General features: G+C 46.1%; 1 protein-coding gene across 1 annotated transcript; it reads left to right on the top strand.

The window, feature by feature from the left end:
- Window positions 1-1035: 1035 nt before the first annotated feature.
- Window positions 1036-18915, top strand: shox (short stature homeobox; the record flags this gene model as incomplete). Its single annotated transcript, XM_055636429.1, has 5 exons — window positions 1036-1333; window positions 5865-6073; window positions 9994-10051; window positions 11792-11880; window positions 17874-18915. Coding segments are annotated over 5 exons (909 nt in total), but the record flags the coding sequence as incomplete, so codon positions are not given.
- Between the last annotated feature and the right edge of the window lie 2096 nt (window positions 18916-21011).

Here is a 21011-nt window from a genome sequence, read left to right as displayed (position 1 = left end):
ACACACACACACACACACACACACACACGCGCGCGCGCGCACACACACACACACATGTAAACACACACACACACACACGCGTACACACACACAGGCACGCATACACACACACACACACACACACACACACGCGCACACACACACACACACACACACACACATGTAAACACACACACACACATGTAAACACACACACACATGTAAACACACACACACACACACATAAATACACACACGCACACACACACACATTTAACACACATACATGATTTATTTTCATTTAATGGTATAAGTGAAATTATTTGATGTGCACTGTAATTATTGAAATACTGAATACATTGGTTGGTTAAATGAATGCAAGTATTTTAAAAACTTTTTTTTCCAGGCTATTAACATTGGCGTAATTGTTCCCACCAGCTGTAATTGTGATGCTGTGAAACAAGCCTTGGTCACACCGACTCCACTCGGCACTCTCACTGATTTCCTATGTAAATAGTTGCCATACGTCGGGGGTGTTTATCCAAGTAATAGGAGCGCAATAATAGAGTTTGTAATTAAATTAAAAGAATCCTATTTGGTTCCTGGAATATTGGAAGAGGGGAGGGAGGGAGGGGAGCGAAGGAGGGGGGGGGGGGGGGGGGGGGAGAAAGGGGAGGAGGTGGCGGTGAAGTACACAGGTTGAATGATCCACGCGTCTGAGACGTTCTCGGTTGAATAATTGCTAAGGAGATGGAGGGAGAGAGAGGGAGAGAAGGAGAGAGAGAGAGAGAGAGAGAGAGAGAGAGAGAGAGAGAGAGAGGGAGAGAGGGGAGAGGGGGGGCAGTGGGCTTTGATCGTCTAGTATAAAATAGTCTGATCTCAAATAGTAACACATAACACCCAGGGCCGGTCTCCGCTGGCAACACCCCCCTTCCAACCTCATCTAACAAGGTGCTGTGTAAAATAACAGGTCATCATTATAGACCCATCGGAGGTGGTGGTGTTGGAGGGGGGGGTGGTGGGGGTGGTGGGGGGGGTGGGGGGGGGAGGAGGAGAATACTTTGCGTCTGGCTCGGCGCCTGGTGGTGGGGAGAAGCGAGCGAGCTAGCTAGCCATGAAGAGCTGACCGCTTTCGTCTCCAAATCCTTCGAACAGAAAAACAAAGATAAGAAAGAGGCGATCACATATCGGGAAGTTTTGGAGAGCGGGTTAGCTCGATCGAGGGAGCTGAGCGGCTCGGATTCCAGCTGCCAGGACATCACGGACAGCACTCAGTGCCCGACTCACATTTACAAGGATATAGAGAGCGAGAACGAAAAGGTGAAAGAATTGAATTCGGCGAGAAGTTCGGAAGGTAAGCAATCGGCTTTGTGTGTGTGTGTGTGTGTGTGTGTGTGTGTGTGTGTGTGTGTGTGTGTTTGTGAGAGAGAGCGTGTGTGTGTGTATGTGTGAGGGTCTGTGCCTGTGTGTGTCCCTGTGTGTGTGAGTGAGAGCGTGTGTGTGTATGTGTGAGGGTCTGTGCCTCTGTGTGTCTGTCTGCGTGCCGTATACAGATTTAAGTTACAGTCTCGGAGACACAGGGAAACACTACACCCGGCCTATAACTAGGCTTTATCGACAGTTATCACAAAATTGATTCTATACCATTATGGCCGCGACTAACAAAAAGTTCGCATCAATTCTTTCGAGAAGGGGGCAGAGATGATCGCGAATGGGGGGGTGAGAATAAATATATTTGGACGTACACATTGGAATGGCGTAGATCACGGGTTTCTCTCTACACCCCCCCCCCCCCCCCCCCCCCCCCTCACCGCCCCTCTCCTTCCCACCCAAATCGTCTGAGGGGCATTCACAGTTCAAAAGTGCATGTATTGAAGGGGCGACTCAAACGCTTCAGATACTGTTGCTGCCTCGGTATTTAGCACGGGTGCGTTTATAATATAAAACAAAATCGTGGCAGGGCGTAAAATTGGCGAAACGTATCTCTCCCGATCAGCGGTGGGCGATTGAACAGCCTAATACCTCAGAAAATTGTCGTGTAGTGGTCACCAAACTCAGCGGCCGCAGTGTCATTGACTGCCAACCGAACGGATCTTGTCTGAAAAAAACAATAGTTTCACATAGTGTTTAAGAAGGAACTGCAGATGCTGGAAAATCGAAGGTACACAAAAAAGCTGGAGAAACTCAGCGGGTGCAGCAGCATCTACGGAGCGAAGGAAATAGGCAAATGTGTCTATTTCCTTCGCTCCATAGATGCTGCTGCACACGCTGAGTTTCTCCAGCTTTTTTGTGTACAATCATTTCACAGTGTCAATTGAGAAAGTAACCAAAATGCAGTCAATTGTATATTTTGTTTGTAATTCATGGCAAAAGGTGATGATTGTGGACTAGGGCGAGAGGGAGAGAGGGAGAGAGAGATTTTATTCTTCAAATTACAATGCATTTTGCATTGTAAAATTCATAAATCCGAATTGTACACACAGCTTAATTGTGTGCTGAAATTGCATGGATATTTACTACAAAGATTGTTCACTGTGGGCTGATTCAATTACTTCATGTGACGCCTACACACACACACACACGCACACACACACATATATATATGTATAAACGACGCTGCAATGCCTAATATGAAATTAATATATATTTTAGCTTGATAAAGTCAGGCGACTATATCTAATGTCGCCAACTGCAGTACAAAATGCATAGGAATTAAACAAACCTTTTATATATAGGACGGCGAGTGTGGGATAGATTGAGGCCTTTGGTGCTAAATGGAGCATTTATCGCGTGCTTTTCTTCAACGCTGCATTCGTTATGTCCAATATATATTAATGTTGCAGTTTTATTCAATTGAAGGCAATAACATATTGTTCAGACTCTCTTTATTGCCTTTCGTATTTGTGCCGGATTCACACACAGTGACTCGAAAGAAATCATAACATCGCCTCTTCTAATGCGATTACCCCAGATGATCGAATGAGCAGCAGTCTCGGGGATATTTTAAACAAGGGAAGCCATCTACATTGGTGTAAGGGGGGTAGTTTATTATGATCCATACACTTCAGGGGGAGGGAGACTCGGCGAACATTCATTTGTAATAAGTCGACGATTTCGTTTTCCTGTAACGCTGTTATGGAAAACCCGGGGTTAAACAAATCCCGGGACTTGGCCTGGCAGGATATTGAATGATCAAAGCGCTCCTTGTGACATGGATTTTACTCTCATGATTCTCACCTTCAGGCTGAAGTTTAACAAAATAAAATCCATCCTAGTTTTGGGCGTTACAAAAAAAAAACAACCTAATTCAATTGTACACAAAAATGCTGGAGAAACTCAGCGGGTGCAGCAGCATCTGTGACGAAACGTTGCCTATTTCCTTCGCTCCATAGATGCTGCTGCACCCGCTGAGTTTCTCCAGCATTTTTGTCTACCTTCGATTTTCCAGCATCTGCAGTTCCTTCTTAAAAACCTAATTCTATGAACTATTTCTAATACATCTACTTTGCTTCCCCCCTCATTTCACTGTGACCTGTCACTCGTGACAACAAAGAATTCAATTCAATTCAAAATTCATTCTTTTATTTTTTTTAATTAAGACATCCTCTCGCCCACAAATAAAAGAGGAACGTTTTTAAAGTCGTGTTCTATATTTTAATTTACTAACACTTGATAACGTTGCCTGTATATTTCGCGTTCAACAAATGCAAACCCTGTTCCTATCAGAGTCTAGATTTGACACCGGGCTTCAAGATGAAGTGTTAACACGTGCATTCAACCCGAGACAGGACAAATAACCAGAACTCTACTCCTATAATCTATGATTTATAGTTCAGACGGCACGGGAGGGACACAGGGACACAGACGATTTATTAAATCAATTTCTTCAACTTTTATTCCCGAACTCATTTTTTTTCAAATAGAAGTATTTCGAGGTGCAGGGCTCCTAAGATCAGAAATGAAAAATACAGGCTGGGAATTAAATTTGGCGTTGCCTTTCTCGTGGTAAAGCAACCACATAACATCCTCCCATCTCCCCCAAGCTTTGCAGGTTTGCATATAATGATTTTATCTTAAATTCGGAAAGGATGCCTTTAGACAGCAATTGACGTTTGCAGAATCGTTTGGGAACACGCTCACATATCTCTCTTCTTTCAAATAATCTAGCGACAGCAGGGACCTAGGCGTCCCGACCTTGCCACCGAGGTAACGGGCGGGCACGGCTTTCAGTCAAGGGAAGTCGCCCCGGTACAACGACTCATTAGCGTTCAATAATCCAGATGAGGAAAAACCAGTGAAAACGATACAACAAAACAAAAGTTTCCAATGTGCACAGATGGCCGGCCGGTGCATCCATTAATAATGGGGATATGTTTCAGGACGGGTCTGGGGCGAGATTTCTAGTCAGTATGTAATGCAGACGTCTTATAAAATCAACAGGGGGGGGGGGGGGGGGGGATTTAAAAATGCTGCAATCTCCCATTATTATGATTCTGTCGCCTGACAGTGTTTGGCAGTTGGACGTGTTCGTGTTATGGCACAGACTGAAATACAAATGCCGTTTGGCACCCGCGGTGATCAAAGATTGTGTTGTTCTGGTAATGACAGCAGAGAGGGGGAAAACACTGCAAAACCCGCACGCGTGTTTATGCTCCTTAATTGGAACATGTAGTTTGCTTGTCTATGCACCGCTTTGTTCTTGCACGGATAAAATGCCAGCGAGGCATTTTAAAAGGTGAGAGATGTTCCTCCCCACCCTGAAAGACAACCAGATCATATCATTTTTTAAAATAAATATATATAAAGAGGCCGCGTCTCTTTTACAGGCCTGTGTCGCGCGTCTCAGATCTGGAGAACGAAAAAAAGCAAAAACAATTAACAGGCGGGATGCCCAGATTCGGGCAAGTGTGGGCTGCGGCCGATAGTAAAGTTAACACCATGTTCAAGCCCAGCGCTTTCCCCCTCGTCATGTAGTTTGCTTGGTGGTTGTCAAAAAGCCAACAGTTGTCCCGATGATAGTCTGCATCTTAAAATGAGAGGAAAAAACATCCCTAGTTAAGTGTGAAATATCATTTGAAATTGATCAACAAAGATATTGTGATGGTCAACTGTTACCCCCCCCCCCCCTCCCCCCTCACCCTGACTGACTCACATCTCCTCTTTCCACTGTTAGAACAATCCATTTTATTCAGATTGTGGTTGCGTTATGTACTATTATACTGGAGTTCAAAATGTACATGTGTGCGAGGTGGTGTTTGTTTGTGTGTGTGAGGTAGAGATTGGGGGGGGGGGAGAGGAGAGAGAGGAGAGAGAGAGAGCGAGGGGGGGGGAGAGGGGCGTGGAGAGAAAGAGAGGGGAAAGGGGAAAAGAGAGTGGAAGAGGGAGAGGAAAGAGGGAGGGATGGGAGAGAGAGAAAGCGAGAGAGTAAGGGAGAGAGAGAGAGAGGAGAGAGGGAGAGTGATTGAGGGGGAGAGAGTGAAGAGAGAGAGAGAAGAGAGAGAGAGAGAGAGAGAGAGAGAGAGAGAGAGAGAGAGAGAGAGAGAGAGAGAGAGAGAGAGAGAGAGAGAGAGAGAGAGGAGAGAGAGAGAGAGAGAGAGAGAGAGAGAGAGAGAGAGAGAGAGAGAGAGAGAGAGAGAGAGAGGAGAGAGAGAGAGAGAGAGAGAGAGAGAGAGAGAGAGAGAGAGAGAGATAGGAGAGAGAGAGAGAGAGAGAGGAGAGAGGAAAGAGAGAGAGAGAGAGAGTAGAGAGAGAGTAGAGAGAGAATAAAAAGAGAGAGTAGAGAGAGAGAGAAAAGAGAGAGAGAGAAAAGGAGAGAGAGGACGGGAGCCCCCTTCTTCTCCCACCTTCTGTAATAATGGATCACCAAACAAAATCGTCTCTTTCAGGTATTTATGAATGTAAGGAGAAGAGGGAGGACGTGAAATCGGAGGACGAGGACGGGCAGACCAAGTTGAAACAGAGACGGAGCCGGACCAACTTCACACTGGAACAGTTGAATGAACTGGAGAGGCTCTTCGATGAGACTCACTACCCGGACGCCTTCATGAGGGAAGAGTTGAGTCAGAGACTAGGGTTGTCGGAAGCCAGGGTCCAGGTGAGCTGGGTTCAATGAGAAGATGTAACAAAAAAAACCCAAACACTCTAGGGTGAGACTTGTTTGTGGACAAACGCGGTTCACCACAGCTACCGTTAATTATCGTCTTTGAATCCTAAATAGTTATAAAATAACACCGCGTGGAGTTGGAATTCGGGCAAAAAAGACCAGCATGGGATATTTAGTGCTGGAAGCAGAACGTGTTCATGTTGGTACACTTACTATTGTGTATTAACGCTTCTAGCCCATCATAATTCAAACCAGCGCGATTTCAACGTCTAAGCACTGATCATGGGCATGTTGGCATAGAATTACACTTAACTTAATTCTTTTTAGCATTCAGACTCAGACCAGATCACAAGTCTGCGTGCTAAAAAAAAAAAAGTTTAACATTCCTACCCACTAAACTACCCACCAGTCAAAAAAAACACCCCCCCCCCCCCAAATAAATAAATAAATAAATAAATACATAAATGAAGTAGAATATTTGGCCCAAACATGGCAAAAAACGTCCCTTCAGCACATTCATCGAATTAGCATTAAATGAGCTAAGGACCAGACAAAAGAGAATTAAGGACCCGGGATCAAATTTCGGGAAACACACACACACACAAACACACACACACACACACACTACATTGTGTGCGATGATTTGGACTGTAAGGGTGATTAACAACAGGAAACAGCAATATAGCCGAATAAGTAAGAATACTTTCTATATATATATATCTATATATTGGAAATGATGAATTACATTTCTACTGGAAATGTACATTGTATAAAACACCGGGCGCGCATTATCCACCAGTCAAATTACGTTTTAAATTGAATTCTCGGGGGAGGTGTCAAAGGCAGACAAACAGATAAACGGGTGATACAGAGATAGATAGGGGAGAGATTGGAGCAAGGAGACAACTAGCGGGTTAATAGTTAAAGCGCGGATTAGTGATGCGACACGTTAAATGGGGGTCAAGGCACTGACTTGGTATATAATGTAGGCAGAATTCGCGAGATCAGATATAAAAATTGTGAACCGCGGCGTAATTGAATACTCTCGTCAGCCAACGAGACGGGCCATTGTAACAGAGCAACGGGTGGGAGGAATTGGCCCACAGTCTAACCCTGGGGATAGAGAGGGTGATCCAGCCTCTCGGGATGAATGCGGGAATAATAAATGTTGAAGAGGGAACTACAGATGCTGGAAATAGCGAAGGTGGACAAAAATGCTGGAGAAACTCAGCGGGTGCAGCAGCATCTACGGAGCGAAGGAAATAGGCAACGTTTCGGGACGAAACGTTGCCTATTTCCTTCGCTCCGTAGATGCTGCTGCACCCTCTGAGTTTCTCCAGCATTGTGTTAATCGTCCCAAAACGTTGCCTATTTCCTTCGCTCCGTAGATGCTGCTGCACCCGCTGAGTTTCTCCAGTATTTTTATCTACCTTCGAGGGGATAATAAATATTCGGGTGAGCGGGGTGAGGAATCTGCATGCACGGATAACATATCAGGGACAACGAGGTACAATGTCACTTTTCCGATATAACGGGGGATTAGAACACTCCCGTGAGAGGAAGGGTCTGATATAACACTCCCCACACTCTCTGGGAATGATATAAGTCTCCCGGACAAACAAAACAAGGACTATAACTCCTCTGATCAAGGAGGAGAATAGATGGAACTAAGGCCGGATGGGCAGAGGGCACAGAGAAAATCCATTCTAACGAAATCGGAGCGACTGGTAAATATAGGTCTAGTTAACCTGGTGTCCTCAAACGCCGCACCAGGCATCTGTCACTGTGTAATTTAAACTTATGAGGGCGGTGAGGACCAGCCGGTAATTCAATTACACATAATATATTCTCGTTTATGGCGCAGGTCTAAATTAAATGTCATTATTCACTGCCGCTAATGGAAATCAAAAAGAAATCATATTACCGCCGTTTCCAAAACGCAGCATTTAGTGAGGTTTAATAAAGAATTGATTGTGTAAAACGGACTGGAACAATGTAGTTGTTTTAACTTAACATATTTGAAATCGACATTTTGGCCTCTAATTGTAATTGATCTCCGTATCTCACGAGATTTAACCCAATGGTTTCATCCGACCCAGCGCGCTATCTCCCCAATACCCCCGTTTGTAAACACGTTATTGCTGCGTTTAGGCTCGAGTCGAGATCTTTTAGTCATGCAACGGACTAAATGTGTTAATGGATTGGCGTTGTTCTGTTTAAGGGCCGCTAGCAGCGCCTTGTAGTTTATATGAAAACTCGCCCCCACCCTCCCTCCTCACCCCCTCCCTCTCTCTCTGTATATATATATATATATATGTGTGTGTGGGGAGAGAAACGGGTAGAGTGGGGGTGAGATGGGGCGGTAAGATTGTTGCCTTATTTTGTCTATATCCTTAAACCAGTTGGAAAATACATACCCCCCCCCCCCCCCCCCCCCCTCCTCACCCCCCCACCCCCTCTCTCTGTAGATATATATGTGTGTGTGTGTGTGTGGGGAGAGAAACGGGTAGAGTGGGGTGAGATGGGACGGTGAAATGCTTGTCTTATTTTGTCTATATAAGTAAACCATTTGGGAAATACATAAGACCCCCCCCCCCCCAACCTCTCCCCCACCCCCCACCCCCCCGCCCCCCCCCCCTCCCCATCTCACCAGACCACCACCCCACATGACAGAAGAATTACCGAACTGTGGGTCATTTTCAACTTAGCTTCAAGTTTTAAAGCCGCCAAACCCCAGCCATTCCCGAGTCAATCCCTCGTCAATTTTCACCAGAGTCCAAAGCAACCAATTTACTCTGATTTTGTTGATTTGGGAACAACTCGGTCAAGGAATTGGAACACCTCGATAAACATAAAAACGATTTTTTTTTCTCCAGAAAAAAATAATTTAGGGACAAGTAACAGCGATTATGAAAATGATTTTTGATTTGTTGCATATTTAGAGGGGCTGGGACTAAAGGGATATTCATTAGGACCTGATTCCGCGCTCTCTTATCCTTGTGTAGTGTTGACTTGAAGGCATAACATTCAAATGCAGTAATGATATTGAGGAGATCCATTATGCGGCTCCCATATTTACATTGGCGATTATATCCTAATCCTGACTTTAAACACTAAATCCGCTTCAATGACCCAGAAACACACTACAGAGCATTACGTGGTATCTTGGGTAATCTAACAATACGTTTGAAGTTTTTTGTGTTCATTAATTATGCGATTTCAAATGACCATTATTAAAGCAATTAGAGGCAGCTTCAAGGTATATTTGATTTAGGAAATGCAATTAATATTGATTAACCGCGTGATCATTTGGCAAATGTTACCAGAGATCAAAGGATGGATTTTTTTTTTTACAGTTTGTGATGTGACTGCAGCCAGGGTCGGTCAAATGGAAGCGTACACTAGTTTAAGCTTTCGTTTCGGCTGCTCCCAACACAAAAAAAACACAATACCCCCCCCCCCCCCCCCCCCCCCACCAGCCACCCCCAAGCCCCTAATGATTCGCTGCTGCCACGCAGAACAACTTTCCACCGCGTTACACTCCGTCAGATGTACAAACACCAGTTTATTTACCAGCCCCGTGCCAAAACAACCAGTTATTTTATGCCTGTCGTTTCCCGAGGGCGGTTTATTGAAAGGCCGCGATATATCGCAGCAGTTTTCTGTTATTGGATCACACTCACCTTGCTATTTCACGTTAGTTATAATAGTAACGCCTAACGCGGCCCCCACGGCATAGTGAACCGGGGCAGCGTTTATCGATTCAACTCCGGGCCCGGTTTTTAATTTCCCTTGGTAGACAAAAATGCCGGAGAAACTCAGCGGGTGCAGCAGCATCTATGGAGCGAAGGAAATAGGCGACGTTTCGGGCCGAAACCCTTCTTTAATTTCCCTTCTTCCTCCTTCCACAGGTTTGGTTTCAGAATAGGCGAGCCAAATGTCGTAAGCAGGAGAATCAAATGCATAAAGGTAACGTTTTGTCGTTGGATTGCAATGTCCCGATCAACCTCCCCTCTCCCTCTCCCCCCTCCCCCTCTCCCCTCTCCCCTCTCCCCTCTCCCCTCCCCTCCCCTCTCCCCTCTCCCCCTCCCCTCTCCCCTCTCCCCTCTCTCCCCTCTCCCCTCTCCCTCTCCCCTCTCCCCCTCCCCCCTCTCCCCCTCTCCCCTCTCTCCCCTCTCCCCTCTCCCCTCTCCCCTCTCCCTCTCTCCCCCTCTCCCCTCTCCCTCTCCCGCTCCCCTCCCCCTCTCCCCTCTCCCCTCTCCCCTCTCCCTCTCTCCCCTCTCCCCTCTCCCCCTCTCCCCCCCTCTCCCCTCTCCCCTCTCCCCCTCTCCCCTCTCCCCTCTCCCCTCTCCCCTCTCCCCTCTCCCCTCTCCCCTCTCCCCTCTCCCCGCCTCAGCACTCCGGCCCCGCGGCTCTCGCCTTGTTCATTTCGGGATCAATTTCATAACTCGGCATTCAGGCGAAAGCGGAGAGCGTTCAGTTTCAACACAAACAGCCCCATCCGAGCAGGGAAATAAAGCTCCATTCAAACTGGGGGGGGGGGGGGGGGGGGGGGGGGGGGAGGGGGGTCAGTGCACAAACCGGCCCAGGAGATCAATGTGTTTTTCATTTGCTAACCTGTAAAATAAATTCCTGCGTAAAACCACACCGGTCCCCGTCAAAACCCGACCCCCCTCTAGACAAAGCATGGCCCGCCCGTTATTGTGTCCGCAACGAGACCACTCTGCGTAAGACACTCTCTTGAAATCGTTTCCAAACATTTGAAAATACTTGGGTGGATTTTATTTCAATTCACGTGCGCCTTTCAAAAAAACTTCGTCGACTGATCGGGGCAGGTGTGATTCTAGAAATATGGATCATAGATTCCCAATACGATTCTAGTGGAGTGTGATCAATCCCATCGTTTTCATTCCAGGAAAGTCATATCCGGCATCCCGGGTAATACCTATTCCCGAGTTAATACCAGATTTACAAAAATATATAATCTTCTTCACGAACTCTTTACTTGTTTTGTGGAGTTTGCCGCGCATTAATTGCTCGTAACGCCTCCTACATTAGCTCGGACATTACTACGCCTCAATGGTTGTAAGAAGGTTCGGGTCTGTGTCAGATGGTTTACAAAGGCATGTGTAGAAATCGGCGGAAAGATGTTTCAATGTGGGTTTGAAAAGCAAAAGCATTCCTTGTGATTGCACCACGAGGGACCCCCTCCCCCCTTTACGCCCCCCCCCCCCGGTTTGCGCCGATCTTCTCTAAATTATAGACAATAGACAATAGGCGCAGGAATAGGCCATTCGGCCCTTCGAGCCAGCACCGCCATTCAATGTGATCATGGCTGATCATCCCCAATCAGTACCCCGTTCCTGCCTTCTCCCCATATCCTCTAACTCCGCTATCTTTAAGAGCTCTATCTTGAAAGTATCCGGAGAACCGGCAGAGAATTCCGCAGACTCACAACTCTCTGCGTGTCAAGAAGTGTTTCCACGTCTCCGTTCTAAATGGCTTACCCCTTATTATTTAACTCACTGTAACCCCTGGTTCTGGACTCCCCCAACATCGGGAACATGTTTCCTGCCTCCAGCGTGTCCAAACCTTTAATAATCTTATATGTTTCAATCCGATATCCTCTCATCCTTCTAAACTCCAGAGTGTACACATTATCTTGTATTAATTTTGCCCTTATCTCCTCTTCTCGCCCATATCCACCAGGGGTGATATTAGGAACCGGAGGCCATTTAGACGCTTGTCGAGTTGCTCCGTACGTCAACATGGGAGCATTAAGGATGCCCTTCCAACAGGTACTTGTTTTTCCCTGGGCCGTTTGCCCAACGCGAGTGATTCAGTTTATTCGCCTCACAATTGAAACTGCAGGCTGATCGTAAATCGTTTAGTAATCGGGTGTTGCAACGTTCCTGATGTACCCGGCCGGTGGATGTGCCGTCCCAGCAATTCTCGGTCTTAGTCCAGAGATACCGTATCAGGAATAGGCCATTCGGCCCATCCAGCCCACCTCGATCACCCAGTTCACACTACTTCTGTGCTATCCCACTTTCTCATTCGCCCCCCGCACTCTGGGACCACATTTACAGCGGTCGGTTAACCTACAAACCCGCACGTCTTTGGGATGTGGCAGGAAACCGGAGCACCCGGCGGAAACCCACGCACAGTCACAGGGAGAACGCGCAAACTCCAGAGAGAGATAGAGAGAGAGGGTGAGAGAAAGCACCCGAGTTAGGATCGAACACTGGTCTGTGGCGCTTCCAGCTGCGTCTTCGTGGCAATATATTTTAATTTGGGAAGTCATTTGGGGTTTAATAACTGTCGCGCCTGCTTGGATCAGCGGGAAATCGAATCACACGTGGACTATTAGGTGCGTGGTGGTTCACTCGCCGTTCGATTTGGTTTTGATAGGTTTAATGACTTAATCATCATTATTTATCAATGGTTAACGTGGGCACCGGTTTACAGGGTCAAGTCCGTACGGGCCCGCATGCCTTACAGTTAACGGGGGAAAAAATCGTCTTGGTTACCCGAAACACACACCTCTCGCCCGCACCTTCCTTACATCTCTTCCATTCATTCACCCCCCTCTCCCCAGTGTGAAGAATGGTCTCGACCCTAAACGTCACCCATTCCCTTTCTCCAGAGATGCTGCCTGTCCCGCTGAGTTACTCGAGCTTTTTGTGTCTGCCTTCGCACCCGTCTCTCGTCGACCGAGGAAACTCACAAAGTCCCCGCCTCAGGAAGTACAACAGCCCCAATCGCAAAAGAAAATTGGCAAGAATTGATCGCGCTTACAATTAATATCTCGTGTAGCTTTAATGAAGGCAAATAGACAAGTACTTTGGCAAGCGACGAGAATAAATATCATACACAAAGAACACATTTTGCCTGGGTCAGGGTTGTGATCAGATCCAGACTTCCGTGTAATTGGGCGGAATGAGAACGGCGCAGGCAATTGGATGAGGAATATCTTTCCCTGCGATGCCTTTGCAAATATTTAGTAACATTCTGATGGAATTTACATTGCACGGTAGAGTTTACATTACAGACTGCCCGGGGCACATCAACCTGCCAAAAGGTGTCACTCACTTTCCTTTACCGGAACATTTCATTTCACTCCCTTTCATACCAGGCATTATTTTAGGCAGAAATAAGATACAACATCAAATGCCCGCTGACGAAAATGAGCCGGGCTTCACTGTTATAAGAGAGGAATAAAATTCATATTTTGCCCCAAACCATCATCTTTCTCTTCCTTATTCTTGAGCCCAATCTAGTGGTTTATAAAGAGCTCTTAAAGATAGCCGAGTCAGGGGATATGGGGAGAAGGCATGAACGGGGTACTGATTGGGGATGATCAGCCATGATCACATTGAATGGCGGTGCTGGCTCGAAGGGCCGAATGGCCTACTCCTGCACCTATTGTCTATTGTCTATTGTCTATTGTCTATTGTCTATTGTCTATTGTCTATTGTCTATTGTCTTTGCTATATTTAAGAGGGAGTTAGATGTGGCCCTTGTGGCTAAGGGGATCAGGGGGTATGGAGAGAAGGCAGGTACGGGATACTGAGTTGGATGATCAGCCATGATCATATTGAATGGCGGTGCAGGCTCGAAGGGCCGAATGGCCTACTCCTGCACCTAATTTCTATGTTTCTATGTTTCTATGTCTATTAACTATTTCTCAGTTGTCGTCCCACATTAGTCCCACAATTTACCCACATTAGTCATTGAAATACTAATGTGGGTAAATTGGTGTAGACAGGGACAACGGGGGGCGGGGGAAGGTAGAAGGGCCTGTTTCTGTGCTGCACCATTCTACAACGCACAATGCCCTCTCTCCGTTTATCTCATGTTCATAAGGGCATGTGATAGGAGCAGAATTAGTCTATTCGGCACATCAAGTCTACTCCGTCATGGCTGATCTATCTCTCCCTCCTAACTCAATTCTCCTGCCTTCTTCCCATAACCCCTGACACCAGAACTAATCTATCACTCTCTTTTCATTTTTGATTAATTAACACTCACCCAATCTATGCTTTGGTATCTATGCCACCTCTTCCTTGCTGGTTAGCTATATCCCCGTATATCCAGCTCATAGATACGTGCAGGACAGAAATGGTGCCCTTTGGCCCGCATGACTCGTGCTGGCCTGGGTACCTTTCTACACTAATTCCATTTGGCCTGCACCACTCCATACCGTTCCTATCCCAATCGACCTTCCGCAGGGGAAGGAACGGCAGACGCTGGTTTACATCTAAGATAGACACGAAATGCCGGAGCAACTCAGTGGGTCAGGGGAGTCCCTGGAGAAAATGAACGTGACGTTTCGGGTCGAGACCCTTCTTCAGGCTGAGAGCCGGCGGAGAGGGGAACCAGAGATATAGACGGTACCTGGGAGAAATGAATGGGATAAATGCAATAATCATTGAGATATCGAGAGCTCTCAGTCTAAAGAAGGGTCTCGACCCGAAACGTCACCTATTTCCCCTTTTCTCCAGAGATGCTGCCTGATCCGCTGAGTTACTCCAGCATTTTGAATCTATCTTCCGAATGCGTATAAAACATTCAAATTGTATTTGCATCCACCACCTCCTCTGGCAGCTCGTCCTATATATTAACCAGTCTCAGTCTGATATCCTTTAAAATCCCCCCCCCCCCCCCCCCATTCACTTTACACCGGTGTCCCCCTGTTTTTAGACTCCCATGCACTGCGGGGGGAAAGATTTTCACTATAGAAACATAGAAAGCCAGCACCGCCATTCATTGTGATCATGGCTGATCGTCCCCAATCAATAACCAGTGCCTGCCTTCTCCCCATATTCCCTTGACTCCACTAGCCACTAGAGCTCGACCTAACCCTCTCTTAAATCCATCCAGTGATTTGTCCTCCATTGCCCCTCTGTGGCAGGGCATTCCAAAAATTCACAACTCTCTAGGTGAAAAAGGTTTATCTCACCTCAGTCTTAAATGACCTCCCCTTTATTCTAAGGCTGTGGCACCTGGTTCTGGACTCACCCAACATTGGGAAAATTTTTCCTGCATCTAGCTTGTCCAGTCCTTTTATAATTTAAATTATAAAATTATAATTCCAGAGCAAGCGCTGTCTGAGGAGGGCGCTCAGCATCGCCAAGGACTGCTCTCACCCCAACCATGGACTGTTTACCCTCCTACCATCCGGGAGGCGCTACAGGTCTCTCCGTTGCCGAACCAGCAGGTCGAGGAACAGCTTCTTTCCGGCGGCTGTCACTCTACTCAACAACGTACCTCGGTGACTGCCAATCACCACCCCCCCCCCCACACTTATTATTATTTATTCAAATCGTTTGCTATGTCGCTCTTCCAGGGAGATGCTAAATGCATTTCGTTGTCTCTGTACTGTACACTGACAATGACAATTAAAATTGAATCTGAATCTGAATCTGAATCTAAATGTTTCTATAAGATAACCCCTCATCCTTCTAAACTCCAGTGAATACAAGCCTAGTGTTTTCAATCAATCTAATCAACAAATCCCTGAATGTTATAAGCATCCTAATGTTATCCCTCGGCGTTCTAAGTCCCAGAGAGAGAGTATACTAAACCTTTCCAACCACTCCTTACAACTATAGCCCTATAGAGTCATATAGTCATAGCATAGAGTGATGCAGTGTGGAAACGGGCCCTTCAGCCCAACTTGTCCACACCAGACAACATGTCCTAGCAGCACTGGTCCCACCTGCCCGCGTTTGGTCCATATCCCTCGAAACTTGTCCTACCCATGCACCTTTCTAACTGTTTCTTGAATGTTGGGCTAGTCCCTGCCTCAACTACTCTGGCAGCTTGTTCCATACACCCCTTGTGTGGAAAAGGTTACCCTATAGGTTCCTATCACAGTCCAGTTTGTTTCTCTGCGTCCCTTAATACAGTGCATATCAATATTTGTCACCGACACGCTTTTCAGTTTATCTAGCTAGGTGCTCTTGGTTCGGGGAGGACAGTGAGAAATCTCACGAACAAACGATGACTCCGGATGATCTCTGCAATTAGGATTCATTTCGAAGCCAGAAGATTAAAACAAATTTCAGAAAGGCAAATGGCCGGGGTTCCTCGTAAATTAGCTAAGACATCATCTTGAGCATTAAATCATTGGAAAGGGTTGGTACGAATGGAGGAAGGAAAAAAAAAGTTTTTGGTCTGAGGGTTTCTAATTATTTGGGAGTAAAAAACACACAACCCCCCACTGACGTTGGCAGAGCCCTGTAGTAGTCTATGGTTTACCTGGATCGGAGGCGCTGCAGTACTTCCAGCATGAGTTTTTTGTTTGGGTGGGGGCAAAAGGCGGAGCCAGCGTCCTTTGCAACTTTGTCAGCGCCGTAGGGTGGCTGCTATTTGTATACATTGTGTATGCAAGCAAATAATCTCACTGTGCCTAGTCACACGTGACAATACAGTATTCATATTCCTATGTGGACAGGACTTTGGACTTTTTCTTTTTCTCTGTAAACGGCGCTAAAATACGGCGACGACTGTGCATTTGCGGGTTGTGCAGAATAATGTCACTGGGCTGTGCATACGTGACAATAAGCTAGCCTCTGAAATTATAGAGCGGTGGTCTGTCAATGCACCATTACTTTATTTTCTGGATAGTTGTTAATCGTGGAGTAGGACACAAAGTGCTGGAGTTGTTCAGCGGGGTCAGGCAGCATCTCTGGAGAACATGGATAGGCGTCACCGATCCATGTTCTTAAACATAGCCAATGAACTGGCATCAACTACCTTCTGTGGCAGAGAATTCCACAGATTCATCACTCTCTGTGTGAAAAATGTTTTTCTCATCTCGGTCCTAAAATAGTTCCCCCTTTTCCTTAAACTGTGACCCCGTGTTCTGGACTTCCCCAACATCGGGAACAATCTTCCTGCATCTAGCCTGTCCAACACCTTAAGAATTTTGTACGTTTCTGTAAGATCCCCCCTCAATCTTCTAAATTCTAGCGAGTACAAGCCGAGTCTATCCAGTCTTTCTTCATATGGAAGTCCTGCCATCCCAGGAATCAGTCTGGTGTCTGCAGCAACTACCAGCAACCAGCATCTACCGTTTCTTATTTCTCCAGAGATGCTGCCTGGTCCGCTGAGTTACTCCAGCACTCGGTGTCCTTTTGTGTTAAGCAGCATTTACAGTCCCTTGTTTTTAAGTCAATCGTGCAGTGGATAGACTCGGCTTGTACTCGCTAGAATTTAGAAGATTGAGGGGAGATCTTATAGAAACTTACAAAAAAAATAAGGGGTTGGACAGGCTAGATGCAGGAAGATTGTTCCCGATGTTGGGGAAGTCCAGAACAAGGGGTCACAGTTTAAGGATAAGGGGGAAGTCTTTTAGGACCGAGATGATAAAAAAAAAAACTCACACAGAGAGTGGTGATTCTCTGGAATTCTCTGCCAGTTCGTTGGCTATATATAAGAGGGAGTTAGATGTGGCCCTTGTGGCTAAAGGGATCAGGTGGTATGGAGAGAAGACAGAGAAGGGATACTGAGTTGGATGATCAACCATGATCATATTGAATGGCGGTGCAGGCTCGAAGGGCCGAATGGCCTACTCCTGCACCTATTTTCTATGTTTCTATTTGCAGTTTCTTATTTTCCCAGAGATGCTGCCTGGTCCACTGAGTTACTCCAGCACGTTGTGTCCTTTTGTCTTAAGCAGCATTTACAGTCCCTTGTTTTTAAGTTAATCGTGCAGTTGATGTTTTCTAACACTAACCCCCCCCCCCCCCCCCCCCCAACAAATCCTTTCTCTCTCTTCCTCCAGGTCCAGGCTCAGTTGCAGTTGGATGGGGTAGCGCACGCCCACTCGCACCTTCACCACCACCTGGCAGCTCACGCCCCTTACCTGATGTTCCCTCCGCCTCCCTTCGGCCTGCAGATCGCCTCCATCGCCGAGTCAGCCTCTGCCGCTGCTGCCGCCGCCGCCGCCGCCGCCGCCGTCAAGACCAGCAGCAAGAACTCGAGCATCGCCGACCTGAGGCTCAAAGCCAGGAAGCACGCCGAGGCCCTGGGTCTTTGACAATCAACGGAAGCGGGTCGCCACTATCTCCACCACCCCCAGCATCACCACCCCCAGTGTTCGACTGGTGGCCAGTGTCAGACTTGCCAATTTCAGAAACTCCTCTGTCAGTATCAACAGTTGCACTACATGCTGCAAATGCAAGAACCCAACATGGGGAACAACAGTGGCAACTCCATGCCCGGATCTCAAGAGCACTTCTAAAAAAAAAACTCAAAAATTCAAAAACTCAAAAATCAGAAACAAAAATCACTCCGTATCACAAACATCAAACACCCTTCCCTCGAGTCAGACACAACACGGGTGAGGGTGGACAGGGCGACTTGGAACGGACTGGTCTGGGTGAGAAAGACCACCCCTCATTGCTGTTAGGGGGGTCTACACTGTCGGGATGGGAGCGTTAAAACAAACTTTTGTTGCAAATCCCTTAAAATTGGGACAAGGCAGACTCGGCCATTGGTACAATCTGTGTGTGCACTCGCGTGCATGTGTGCCTTTATGCACATTGGTATGAACATAGATAGATGGTCGCAATTTAGACTGAGCGAAATTGCTGACATTTTCTTGCGAGTTGGGTTTGGGTGGAAAATGGAGGGGAGGCGTTTTAGCCTGGTTGAACTCTTGATATTCGAACCATTCATTCATTCATCTCGCGTTCATTCGAGTTTACCCGCGCTCAACGGTGACACAGATGAGTGCGAAATGAAAAAAAAAAACAAGACGTGAAACCGTGAAGAAGAACTCCGTCAAGATGATCTTGTCTGGGGCTGGTCTCCGCTTGAAACAAGGGCGCTTTCTCTCTCTTATATAAATAAACACGAACTGAATGCAGATTTGACTGTTCCTACGCGGCGGCTCTTTCAATGCTTGGCTCGCTGCAAATAACAACACACCGTAACAACACACTTATATATATATATATATAGAAACACTTGGATCGTGAGGAGGGCTCGGGCTTATTAACAATGCCACAAAACTAAGGACGAATTAGTTCTTCAACGATCGAACCGAGTCATCTTCTCGCAGAAGGCAGCAATAAGTATATCTAAGGTACACAAATATGCTGGAGAAACTCAGCGGGTGCAGCAGCATCTATGGAGCGAAGGAAATAGGCAACGTTTCGGGCCGAAACCCTTCTTCAGACAAATATATCTATACTCGCTCTTTTCTTCCTCAATCGAAGGAGGTTTCGTGAAGTACTTTGTCGCCATGGCTGGATATTTGTGAGCTTTGTTTCGCTAGACACTAGACAGCATTTAACTCCAGCAGTGACTTTTCAAAATGGGAGCTGGCGAAAATTAAACAAAAAACCTCGAATGTTTCCTTTTGATTTTCCAACCGATTTTTAAATTGTTTACAACAAACTTAAGAGAAGAGCGCAGAGGGAAGAAAAACACACAAAACGACAGCATGGTGGATAGAAAGGGTTTTCTAAAACAAAATGTTAACACACACACACACACACAAAAAAAACTCTATTTGAAGTAACGGGTACAGTGTAGATCGAACACACGCCGGATTTGATGGTAGCATCCCGGAGTCATGTATTTACATGAGGGGGAGCATTTCATGACTTTTTACGGTGGAACGCAATGAAACTGCAGTAAAGTGCAATACTGTAAATATCAGAAGTAGTTGTCTCGTGGTAACTTGGGAAGAAAGCAAGCAATCGCCTGGTCTTTGAAGGCACAAGAAGCTGGTGGATTGCCGCACGGTCACCAAAATCAACAAACAGAACCAAATTCGTATCTCTACAGGGCGATTACCGAGTGGTATCTTAAAGATAAAAATAGCTAAACGGTTTTTTTTTCGTTCGGGGGTGGGATGGGACGATCATGTGCCATAATTCTTGGAGCTAAGCTCGATTTAAGTGTGCAAAAACACGGCTTTTTACAGGTCCGTTTTTAAAATGCAGAACAACGGTGAAGTTAGAGGAACATCATTTGACACCGTGAGCGAGAAGTCAGTGCTTATGTTTAATGTCAGACACCCAGAGCCGTGAACCCACCGCACTGTTATAACCCAGCACATGGACGTTTTTTTTTAATTTATTTCTTGTATTTTAAAATTTTTATAAATGTGATATATTTTATTAAGTCGTGTGTAAATGTCACTTGCTTTGCCTTTATTTTTATATTTTCAACCTTGCTTTGCGAATTTCCGAATGAGACAGGTGTGTAATTAAGTTGTAATGTTAAATATAGCAAGTTGGAGTTTACAATATGAATAAAAATCATTTCAGGGATGCAGATGATTAATGATAGTAGTGAAACCTAGCGCCGGATCGACACACTCATTGCAAGATTAAACAGTAAACCAGTGGTACGGAGACTAAAGAAATGTATTCGTTTTGTGATTATTTGCAAGCATGCTTACACATTCTGATTTACGACACAGTTCTATAACTTATAGTCCAGAGTGTATTTTGTTGGATCATCCATATTATGAATGTACAACTTGTACACGTGAAGTTGCAAATAAAATTTAAAATATTTGTATAACGTTGTGCAATAGTCATTCAGCGATTTTCGATGCGCGCTCTTTCACTTTGCGATTGCATTTTCTTCTACTAATTTTCCTTTAAATGTATCTGTTCCATTTCTTCTGGGGTCTTCCATGAGGTAATCTCATAATTCAATTTGGCCGCCGCCTGTTTGAAAGGCTGCTTGCACGTTGGCTGGGTCAGAAATAGAAACATAGAAAATAGGTGCAGGAGGAGGCAATTCGGCCCTTCGAGCCAGCACCGCCATTCATTGTGATCATGGCTGATCGTCCCCTATCAATAACCCGTGCCTGCCTTCTCCCCATATCCCCACTAGCCCCTAGAGCTCTATCTAACTCTCTCTTAAATCCATCCAGTGATTTGGCCTCCACTGCCCTCTG

Source organism: Leucoraja erinacea, chromosome 6, assembly GCF_028641065.1.
Source record: "Leucoraja erinacea ecotype New England chromosome 6, Leri_hhj_1, whole genome shotgun sequence".
NCBI classification, from domain to species: domain Eukaryota; kingdom Metazoa; phylum Chordata; class Chondrichthyes; order Rajiformes; family Rajidae; genus Leucoraja; species Leucoraja erinaceus.
This window is presented reverse-complemented; position numbering and strand designations above follow the sequence as displayed.